The sequence below is a fragment of the Manacus vitellinus genome, unplaced genomic scaffold (assembly GCF_001715985.3).
Source record: "Manacus vitellinus isolate BGI_N305 unplaced genomic scaffold, ASM171598v3 scaffold_0_pilon, whole genome shotgun sequence".
NCBI lineage: Eukaryota > Metazoa > Chordata > Aves > Passeriformes > Pipridae > Manacus > Manacus vitellinus.
The window spans coordinates 47,423,539-47,435,722 of NW_021938789.1; the positions used below are offsets into that span (position 1 = coordinate 47,423,539).

The following is a 12,184-nucleotide window of genomic DNA, read 5'->3' on the forward strand; positions in this document are numbered from 1 at the left end:
CAAGAAGATCTAATGCCTTTCCTTTATGATTTTCTTTCTCATGCTTCTTCTCAGTGCTGCTACTTCGTGATTCTTTAACTTACCCCATCAATTAATATTACAGTATATTTAAAAAGCCCAGTAATCTGCTCACTGCCTTTATATGTTTTCATTGATTAATTTTGCATTATGTATATGTTATAAACTTCAGATCTGCTGGAGAATCCTTTAACCCATCTCATCGGTTTAATATCACAGCAGATTAAGAAGTTGCTAAAATCTTGTTTCTGTAGGTGTCTCCATCTTTTCCAACTTCTAATCATGAATTTACTGTGAGACCTGCCAGCAGCAGATGAACACCATCAGGAATCAATAAAAACATTTTTCCTGTTCTCACAACATGATGTGTGGGAGCCACAGTTTCTCCACAGTCCTACAGCCAGCAGCCTCTGCTAGGAAGCAAGATGGGAACGGATAATAAAGCCAGGAAAAAATTCTGATGACAGAGCAGGAATCTTCAAAACCTGCAGCTCTGCATTAGGCAGCTAGTGGAGTAGGATGCAAAGGGACAACGTCAGATCACCTGGTCCTTGGGAAAAGCTATTAGCAATGTACTCATACAGGATTACAGAACAGTGTCAGCGTGGATCACATGGTTGTGGGCTTGGTAGAAAAAAGAAAAGAGAATAGTGGTGGGAAGAAAGCTTTCTGTTAGGCGTTTTTATGAAGTAATGGATGCCATTTTTAAAAATCAGAATGAAGCTACATCTGTTCTTATAATCCATTTGAGGTTACAGGTGTTCAGCCTGGATCCAGTGGCCTGGGATTGAGCTGTGAAGAATGTGACCACTCTGCAGCCCCACCGAAGCAGGGAGCTGGCTGAGCAGCACTTTTTCAAGGTGAGTTTCCTGGCATGAAGGGCAATTGCAATTTGTCTTTGAGGACCTGGGTCAGCAAAAACAGAGATGGACGTGTTTTGAAACCTACGGCCTGGTGCAATTCCCAGTTTAGCTCTGTGAGTCTAACATAGACAGCAAAAAAATAAGGATAGACTGCACTATTTAGGATGGTGTGGTACTGAAGTTTTTTTGTTTATTATCCTGCTTATCTGAGAAACTATCTTGTCATTACATGCTACTCTACAGTTAAGGCTTTTATTAACAATTACTATATCTGAATCAAGTAAGACTGTGTTCTCATGTCTGATTGCTCAGAAATCTGAAATTCTTTTTGGTTTTTTCCCCCTTTAATGTAATTTCAGTTATATGAACTTGTGACATGATCTAAAGGCAGACTCTCAGAATTAAACTCTTCTATTTAAATTCAGGAGTGTTCTTCAAGTCCGATAATGCTCCCAATTTGCAGAGTCTCTTAATTTTCTGGAATAATCAGAAAAAAGTGCTTTGGGTAGAGATTTTACTAGTTTCTCTGACATTTTTCAGAATGTTATATATACAGCTCAGAATAGGATTTTGATTCTAAGCAAACTGCCGAGGCAAAGCAAAGCTGAGTTTTTACTAAGAACTATTCTTAGTATTTATGATCACTGTATTTAATAATGAAAAATCCAATTAGACCATTATTGTCAGTCCCCTGCAGGGACAGGGTATAATCCAAACCTCTTATTTTCTCTGTAGCTGGTAAAAGATAAGTTAGAGAGTGAGGGGCACTTTATTGGGTTTTCATTAAAAGAAGATTTAAAAAAAAAAAGAGAGGCGGGAAATCTTCTCAAAGAAAGGGGTACATGGTCCCAAGGACAAAGAAAAAGAAGCCAAAGTAGTCAGGAAGGAAGTTATTTTCCTTATGTTGGAGTCTTTGGACACAAGTGACCTCCAAGACACAATGAAAATTTAAGGAGAGAGAATTAATAGCGAGGAGACAGGAAGAACACATATTTATGGCTCAGGGCAGGAACTTTCTAAGACTCAGGGTTTTGCTGATGAGATGTAAAAAGGACAGGAGAATATCCATACAATTTATTTAAAGCATATGGCTAATGAATTGCTTAGGGGCAGTCTGAAGCACCATGTGATGTCTCTGTTCTTTGCCTCCAAATTTTTGGATGTCTGAAAGTACAACACTTGCTACTAGTGAGGTGTCTTTAATCTGGCCATGAGGAAATCATTCCTTTTCCCCCCTAGGACAGAAAGATGTGACTGGCTTCTCTAGCAGCAGCACAAATTCTTTGTGACTTTTTGTGATGAATGTCAAATACAGTCTGAGGTTTCTGCATAAGCTATATGGTAGTTGTACCTTCCATACATTATGTCGTCACATACCCCACCTCCCACAGTTGACCACCAGGAGGTATGCAGCTGCTGCTGCTGCTTTTGTTGGCACACAGACCACTTGAAGTGTCAGTGAGCTTGTGCTTGGCTGAGATGGTGCATTTGCAGAAACACAACTGATGAACAACAAGTAGGACTCCCACACTGTGCACTCTGAGGGAGATTTTTTTTCATTTTTTCCTTTTTTTTGGTGTATTATCACTGTTTCCTTCTATTTAAAAGTGAAGTCTTTGGGGCAGAACGCACATGGATACTCTTGGGATATGAGGAATGCAAAATAACTACGGCTTGATTTTTATGGCTTGGTTTTGGGTGCTGGCAGCTTCTAGTGACTTAAGTGAAAAGCTGGCTGCTGGCCTCTGCTGAGCATGAAATTAGAGTTTCCTCTCCCTCTGGCTCTAGCGTGCTGTGTGGCCAGGATCGTAGTGCAGCAGCAGAGAGTCAGTCAGCAGAGGAGGCAGGGACATGAACGGGATCCGAGTTCTTTGCTGCCACCCCTCCTTGACCTCCACCAAAAGCCAGCCACCAGAAGAGTGCCTGAGTCATTGCTGCAGCACTGTAGGAAGTGCAGACATCCTATGTAATACCATCAAAAGCGTTTGCAATTATATTTATACCTCCCAGGGGTGCAATGGAAGTTTTAAGGTTTAGGGCTGAAAAGAATTCTTAACAGGTGTCAAATTTAGTGTCAGCATAGAGTTCCTTGTGAACCAAAAGACACACCCTATTCAAGCTCTCCTAGGAAATTTGGCAGTTCCTATTATTACAGTCCCTGTCATTACCTTGAAAGAAAAAAACTGACATGCTGCCTGGAGGCTGCTGGTGCTCAGAAGGTTAAGTCTTCATGGCAAAGAAAAGAGGACAGCAATCTACCTGAGCACACCAACTGGCTGCCTAGTGGCAGGGCCAGTTGTGTTTGTTAATGTCTGCAACAACATGAATGAAGTCATCAGGATGCTATGACAGGCCTATCTTTCAAATGTTACCCCAATTATTTTCTATATAATTTATGTTACAGACACACACCTATTTTCAGGATGGACTCGAAGCACCTGTTTTCAGAGAAAGCATTAGGCAGGTGCCTAATGGGACCCCAGCTGGCCACTTTGCCATCCCCATACAGCAAAAATCCAATCTCATTCTGCAGTCAGACCACTCACTGCTGCACATGTCTTTGAGAACTTTCTTTTTCACATGCAAAAAACCCATCTCTTCTAGATCAGAACAAAGAGCAGTTTCATTACAGTGCTTTCAATTGGTTACCCTTCTCCTTCACTAAACTACACCTGCACAAAATTCTTCCCTGAAGGCATATAGATAATGCACTTTGAACAATAAAACTTTCATCATCCAAAAAATTTTGTTCATTCCCAAAATTTTAGATTTTCTCGAGTCTGAAAAGAATAATCCTGAACAGGGTTTCATCTCCTGTGGTATGTCTGGAATCAATTATTTAAAATTCCAGGAAAGGTACATGAAATTTCTAAGTGATATGCATTTTGCCACACTCTCAGCTAATATTTCATTGTAGCCAAACTTGCATTTGAGAGAATAACTCCAATTTTAAATTCAAATACATGAGAGTGCTCATGCTTCTCTCTGAAGGGTATAGTCAATACCTTATACTTGTAAAGTTATAAAAACAATATGAACCCATGCAAGCAAGTGTACCTCAATGACAGCACATCCCTGTATGATACTTGCTTAATTGCATCAATTTAAAATCAAGTATATATTGAACCTTTTGTTGAGCATTTTCGCTTTCTGATTCCTTGGTAATTGAAGCCTCATTCCATACTGGTACGACAGCATCCCGTGAAAATACACAGGCACAAGGTGGCAGCGGCAGCTTGAAGCTGGGAGCACGGGCTCTGCACTGTGCTTAGGGCACTGCAGCTTGTGTGCTTCTTCAGCATTAAACTCGTGCCCATGCTTTCTGTACAGAGAACAAAATTTCCTGTAAGCCTGCAAGACCTTTCACAGCTGCACCCCAGGGATTTAACACTGTGCAGCTTATGAGTTCATATGAAATTTCATAAAAGATAAGACCTGTATTTTCACATAAATATATTTATTTTGGGAAAGATCAAGAAATACCAATATATTTTAAACCAGTTCCCTGCTGCATTAAAGAACGTGAAATATTCAGGAGAACATTTGCTAATCCTATACAATGAAATCTATTTCCCTCTCTATTTAGCATGCAGGCTGCAGCTGCTGAAGGTTGTTCAGCCTTTTCATCAGAAAGAAAAGTAAGGATGATGTGTAATAACCACATGATGTGTAAACTTAAGGAGCAGCATGGAAGGGTGTTTAGAACAAAATGTTGTAAGCTACCTTGTAAGCATGATTTCTCCTTCATATGCTTGTTATATGGTGTTTCACTGCTTCAAACTGTAAATTTATATTCATGGACATAATTAGAAGTGATATATAATATGCTCTCATCGTACAGAAATAAAAATATAAGCACAGTAGCACATACATTTGCAGAATATATATCTATAAATTCTCCAGTAGGTAGTATACTCAAAGCAAATTCCAGTTTTTCTGTTCAACTATTACTCTTGCTAATGTAATGAGTTACTTTTTCACTAGTGCTAAGTTCTGCCTATCCTTCCAGATCCTCCTGTAGTTCAATATCTGACAAATAATCCCTTTCTTCATCTACCTGAACTCTGATAACTATAGCAGGAAATTGAAAATGAGTGCCTATGATTCCTGAGTCCACCAGGGGACAACATATGACCTCGGGAATTTATTTAAGTCTCCTGTTGCTATAGATTCCCTAAGCATTAAATGGAAATGGCATTTACTTTCCACTGAGAGGTGTTAATAGTTAAATATTGCTTCAAAGATCTTCAGATAAAAAGACCTATATATGTGCAAATTTTTATGCTTCTTCCTGCTTTCCTATAGCTTCAAGATATAATAATACACTGAAAAGCTGAAATTTTCTTATGAAATAAAATTGTACTTGGAAATGTCAGGCCTGCACAGACCAATGATCCAGAAGCTGCTAAAGGCAGTGTATCAGAAGTTGTAATCCAGCCTCTCTGGGTACTGAATACTGCAATGAATATATTCACTTACCAGAACCAGCCATAACCATTTTCCCCATACCAAGAACTATAACCAGTATATAAAAATGTCAGGAGTAGTCTCTGAGGGTCAGTTTGGATACATCCACCCTGACTTGGAGAGCAGTAGTGGTGGGCCTGAAGAATGCTCATCTGTGTGGGCATGAGCCATGACATGCCATGCCACTTGACAATTTCACTGTATTTAGTATTAAAGACAAAGACTATAAAACTCCCCAGTGTCTTCAAATTTTTGTACTCAAGTTTACGTGGATAATGCTGTGAAGAGGATGACTTAACACCTTGACAAGCATCTGAGATCTCTAACAGCTGAAAGCATTTCTTAGAAAGATTACAGGAAGAAATTTTACTCCTTTGTTTCGTGTGGAGACCCCAAACAGTTCAATGCCAGAGATTTTAAGTGAAGACAGCCTGATCATAGCTGGAATATGAAAGTATTAAAGTATTCAGTAAACATTGGCCTCTAATGCTCATTGTAAGATACAAAGCATGTATATGTTTCATTGAAATTAAATTTTTCTATGATCCTGTGAACTTTTTTATTATGTTACTGCTATGATAGCACAAAATTCAGCCATATCGCTCCCAGCATAGAACAGATTCAAAGAATTCACGTCTTCTCTGTTCATTCAGTATGTGTAAGCAGAGAGTGATTCCTCTGAATCTGCATACTGTTACTTACCAGCTACTTTTCCCCCAGTTCACTCTATGGACTGAAGACAAAGGCAATAGTCCAAAGGAAGCTTATTTGTATCTTTACATGACAACCACACAGAAGAAATTCTATCAAAGCAATTGTAAAATTTTGTTACATGCATCTAATGCAAACCAATATAAACCAGACTGAGAGACCAGACTCAGAATGAAAAAGGCTCATGAGATTAGCCCATGTCTTCTCCTAAATGCCAGACTGCAGATACTACACTTTTAAAAAGTTTGCTTGTTTTTTCATATTTCACACACATCCTGATTTAGGAATCAATACTAGAGTGAAGCACAAATACTGCAAAGGCACAATACATACAATTAATTTAGTATTTCTGGTCTTAATAGAAACACAGTACCAGTACCATCTGTGGAGATGTCACTTTTGTAGCCCAACAGATTGATTAGTGTTGGGATAAGCATTTATGCTTTTGGGTACTAATAGGGGTCTTTCCACCAAAACATCAAATGTTCTTATTCATCTCCCTTGAGTTTTCACATCAAATTTACTTTTTTTTTCTTTAAGAAATGGCTTCTCTAACAGGAAGGTTTGAGTTATGGTGACTTTCTATGACAAATAAATCAACTCTTTCCTCATTTTCCTGCTAATGAAGTTCAGTTTCTCTCATTAATGTTTTTCAAAAGAAACAAAGACAATTCAAATAACAGCAACATGAAGTGTTTTCAATGCAGTTTCTAGAAAAGTGAATAATTCAATGTCTCAGAGAAAATGAATGTCTATGTAAAACATGAAGTGGACTACAAATACAAGATGTTTCTCCTTCACTGAAAATTAAATTAAAAGACAGGTCCAGAGCCAAGAGAAACTTTCTCTTAGGACCTACCCCTCCTACTCTGAACCCTTACCTTTGTGAGAAAGCATCTCGGTAGGGGCTGCCATGCTGCAGTGCGATCCCATATCCTCTGTCCGCAACAGTGTTCCCGACTGTGTAAAAAGAGCACTCTGCATCGTTGATGGCCACGTACTCCAGCACTGCTGCATCCCAGACAAAGGCATAGTTCCCGTATTTCACCTGCAGTAAACAGAGGAAAAGCTCAGACTATGGACTGTGAAGTCCAAAAGGAGGCCAGTGCGCCTGAAAACGTGACAGTTTCAGCACAGTCTGTTCTTTAAGGAAAGGGAAGTTTGGGTGCCCAGCTGCTGCCAGCAGAAAAAGTCGCACAGTTGCTGGTGCCATGCAGTGCTTTGGCAGAGCACCTCACCTGAAACGGAAGAAACGTGACCTGATAACAATGTGCCATCAGTGAAACAGCGCAGTGGAGGAAATCTGTGGACTGTGGAATCTGTTTCCTCTTCAGGGAACAAAGGAAACATCAGGGCCCCTCCATCAATGCTAACTTCCACATGAACCCCCCCACTGATTTTTCTTTGAGCCTTAAAAACAACCATTTAGATGGAAGGTAGGTATTCAGTTATTCACATTGGGAGGGTAGGCATGGCTATCCAGATGGTTAGCCATGGTCCACATTTCAGTTGTGCTTCAAGCTGCGATAGACTTCACGAACACCCATTTGTCTTATGGATTCTGTGGGCAGCATCACGCCAACTAGATTTTGGGGGGGTTATTATTCTCGGCATGAAGTGTTTTCACATGTTTTCAAAGACTTTCATAGAGCAAGATCATGTAAACCATTTAAACAGTTTGACTAAGATAAATCCAAAGCTTTTAAAGTAACATTTTCCTATCCATTCACATTTAAAACAAATCCAATTTTTTTTTTAATTTAAATATATGTGATGTATACAAAATTTCAGCATTTATTCAGAAACAGGCCTTTAAAACCAGAAATTCAGTCTAAACAAATCGTTCCCCATTTCAGTGAATTTCTGCTTTACAGTCAACTCATGTTTTTCTGAAAAGATAACTATCTCTAGCTGCTCTACCAGATCCAGATCTTTTATGAGTTTTCTGTTTTGTTGGTCTCTGTGTCAGACCTGAAGAATCACATTGCTTTTTTCCTGACCCTCTGCTTGGCTTCACTCGGTGCTTTCCCTATGCTGTATTAGCCAACTAAACTGTAAAACTAGGCTGAAGCCATTGACTTTTTACATCTAATGGGAATAAATACGTGACAGCTAAGTGAAAAGTAAACAAAACACAAAAAGGCCATGTGGGGCCAGGCAACCCAGAGAGAATTCAAAACCAAGTCAGCATATCAAAGTAAGCAATGTCAGTACATCATTTAGATTAGGCTTTGACAATGTAGATTATGTTTTTAAAGACTGTTTACATATAAAAGTTACTGAAGCAAGCCACACCGTCTGCTTGCTCACAAGATGTAGTGCACAAGGAACGATTGCTTTTGGGACACATTGCTTTTTACTGCAGGCCTGGCAAGGGAATATTTCCTATTTCCATCTGTAGGCATGGTAGGGGGAGGATTTGTGCAGATTTTGGAGCAGAAAGGGAGCCATATTATCTGTGGACTCCACACGACTTGCAGGATAAAGAAAATTCTTTTCAGAGTGCAGACACACACTGGATTGGGTCATTTTTAATCTTCGGGCTCTGAAAAGAGTCAAGAAGGGTTTTTCTTTCCTCCCTGTGGAGGTTTAGGTCTATCTAAACAGCCAGGGAACAGGGGATAAAAGTGAATTTGCAGTTAACAAACAATACAACTTGTATGCTTGTCTTACAGGCACTGCCACTCACAGAGCTCTTCCTAGCATGGGTTATTCTGATCTTCCTACAGCCACCACTTGACTAGGAAATAGCATGACTGAGAAAAAAGCCCTTCCTAGGAGAATTTAAAAGGATAATGACTCAGCCTGAAAAAGGATCATGATGTGCAGAGAACAAGGAAGGGAAATAGGAGACAAAAGCAGAAGATCAGAAATGGGGAAATGAATCCTGAAAAGGATCAGATGGACTTTCTGAACAAAAGAATTAAGGAAAAGTGGGGTTCAAAAAACAAGTAATTTTACATGTGGGAGATAACCTTTGAGGTGGTGGAAAGAGCAGAGGGTTATGTTTTGACACCTGCTTTTGTCCTAACCCACACTTTTAACATCCTAGTGTATTGAATTCACCTAAATGCTTGTAAAGAGACTTATCAGCTGCTCAGCTGGTCAGGAAAAATTCTCTTGATTTGGCTGCCTTGCTGTAAAACAACTCACAATGAGAATATATAAAAGTGGTAAAAGCACTTACTGTCAATAATATCTGTGATGAAGTGGTATATATAAGATCCTTAGAGTAGACCTGATAATATCACAGTTCAGGTTCCCACGAAGATATTACTTTTCATAGATAAGATCACAGTAAGCCTCAGTTAAAGTGCATGGGGCACAAAAGAGATTGAAGAGTCAGAAGGGATCATTCCAGTAATCTACCTTCAACACATGGTTGCTCCATGCATTAAAATACATACTTTTTAGCATTTTTGCCTTATTCCTTTACAAATCTAAGGAATTCAAATCCATGGAAAAAACCTAAGTTTGTAATCCTTGTAATGCTTGTAATCCCCCTCTTTATGGAACTACTTCTTGGCCTAACATTTTTTTGTTGCTAATCAATGTATTTATTTTTACTACTTATTTTTTTAATAACTTTCTCATTCCTAGGTATTTTTATTTTTGCAGCTCTAAATACTCACACTTTGGCGCTGACACCTTTCAATTATTGATGGATCTTTCTGTTACTTAGCTGGGCTGGATATAGCTTTCTTTAATCTTTCCTTGCAAATATCTATCAGTTTGGTCCTCCCATTAGCAGTGACACTATTTTTGAACTGTCTCCAATTCTCAATTTTTAAGTATGGGAAAAACACCTGTCTCACTAAGAGAGAATCATTTATCTGGCAGCTCTGGAGGTATGTGATTTCGTTTTTAGTATACTCCTCTGAGAATCATAGTCTAAACTGTCTACCCATGGATCTTTCACACAGCTTAAAAGAGGTTTCAGCTTAAAGAATTAAGAAAAAAATTTTGCTAGAGTATAGCATATGTGGAACACTGCTGATATTTCACAGTTTTACGCCTACAAATGAGTAGCTATACTGTGAGAAGGGGGGATGATGCTTTCTGAAAAATCACAAAGGAATTCTGGAACAAAATGTCAATCAAAACTTACGTCCTTCTCTCTCTCCCTCTTAATATGGGAAGCACATATTTTGCAGTTTTCCAATAGCTATGCTGAAGACTTGTACCTTGGGCCAGCAAAAATTCCAGCTCTGCATTATGAGAAGAAGTTAAGGAGCTTACATTCAGTCAATTATGGGGGCTAAATGAAAGCAAAATCTCCTTGGAGAAAGAAACAGTTCCTTGTAATACCTGTAACTCACTACTCTAAGAACTGCATTCCTGATTCTACATTTTCTCATCATTATATTGGTATTTTGTGTAGAGGTAATAACATTTCAGGATGGTGGCAAATCTGAATGCTGTTCACATATGACCATACAGCCCAGGATCACCAGGGAAGCATTTGTAGGAGGAGGGCATATTATCATTCAGCAGTAATCCCAGCTTTCCAGTCCACCAGGGCATGGAGAACTGACACTTTGGTCTCCTTCCCTGTGGCATCCCACCTGTCAGTGTGGTAGAGCTAAAAAGATTTTTTGACTATCTGATAACTACTGTCATAGGGGAAAAAAAAAAAAATCCAGGCAAAATTGAACCTTAGTTGTTCATCAGGGTATTTTGAACTCATGCACTACACTGGTCATTAAGTGAAACAGGAAGGTATGGTACTATACAGAAATGCTTGGTTTCACTTCACGGTTCTGTGAGCAATTTTGAAGGAGTTCCTGTAAAAAGAGTTGTTACACAGAATAAGATCATCAGCACATAGATGTTAAAACTATTTCTATAAGGCTGTTATATTTCTATTTTCTATCATTGAATATTTATAAAATTTTTATTTGCTGGAGTCCTGTCTGTAGATATTAGTTAAAATTTATCTTTGGTGATTCCACCAAAAACTAGTTGAGTTATACAAGAAAAACATTTAAAGCCATTAAACTGTTGCATATGCACGTACTTTTTTCTTCTTGCAGCTAACCCATTCATGCAGAGTAGGCTGAATAATGTATTTGTGTACAATTCTGCCATTCTAAAAGCACATTTCTAGGTCTAGCAAATGATAAACTTCAGAAAAAATAATTGTAAATAAACAGAAACCAATTACTGCAATTTTTCATACTTAAATTCTTGGATAGTATCTTTTCTGCATTTTAAATTCTGCTATAAAAGAAATACAAAGAATCCTCACAAAAGAAAAAAATTACACAATAAATTTCAGGTTAAAAAGAGCTGGCAGTTATTTTTCCTGCAGAACTCTTTTAAATATTTCATGGTATATAAAATGTATTAACTGTTATAAAAACAACAGAACTTTTAAGGCCAGGGAAACCTCAAGTTTCAACTGATTGAAATGATAATAATTTTTTGGAAGAAAATCTGAAGATTATTAGATAATGCTGATGAAGCCCACGTTCTGAACATCCTGTGCCTATAGCCTGGAGACACAGCGATGATGCTTTTTCTACTCCTTCCCATCACAAGTCAGGTGCCATCCTTCCTCTCCAGCTGCTGTACACCTTTCACCTGTTCCATACAGCAGTTTGAGGCTCATGTTCTCCAATACAGACCATTCCATTGCACTAACTCCCCAGGGGAAAAAAACGCCATTGAATGCTGCTAGCTAGACCTATGCCCACCAGTGAGGACCTGAGACTTGGGTACATATAAATACATAAATTAATTTTTTGACATGTTCTTTGCATGTTCAGCAAGAGTGCTGTAGCTACAGCCTGCAGAGGGCTGTGCTCCATTCTACAGAACAGCCTTACCAAGGATGCCATTACATGAGGAATGAAGAAGAGGGAAGAAAATTGAATGAACTTTTGAAAATATATGAAAGCTAATATACATAAAGTGGATATCATACTCCAAAATGGGAAAAGGCAAAGATACAATCGGTGGTGGAAGCTTAAATCTAGATTTTCACACTGTCAGATGTTGGCAAAAGCTTGATGGCATTCACAAGAGAGGTTTTTTTCAGCAGAAGGAAATGGAAACACTTTGATCTCCATAATCCATTTCCAAGAGGCCAATGAAAGTGCTGTTTATGGACTGAAGCAGAAGTC

General features: G+C 38.6%; 1 protein-coding gene across 1 annotated transcript in view; it reads right to left on the reverse strand.

The window, feature by feature from the left end:
* GRID2 (glutamate ionotropic receptor delta type subunit 2) overlaps positions 1 to 12,184 on the reverse strand; it is a 691,727-nt gene that overhangs the window by 61,553 nt on the left and 617,990 nt on the right. Inside the window, exon 14 of the mRNA XM_018072910.2 lies at positions 6,941 to 7,107. Coding sequence (XP_017928399.1) covers positions 6,941 to 7,107 — 167 coding nt within the window. The remainder of the gene's footprint in view (positions 1 to 6,940; positions 7,108 to 12,184) is intronic.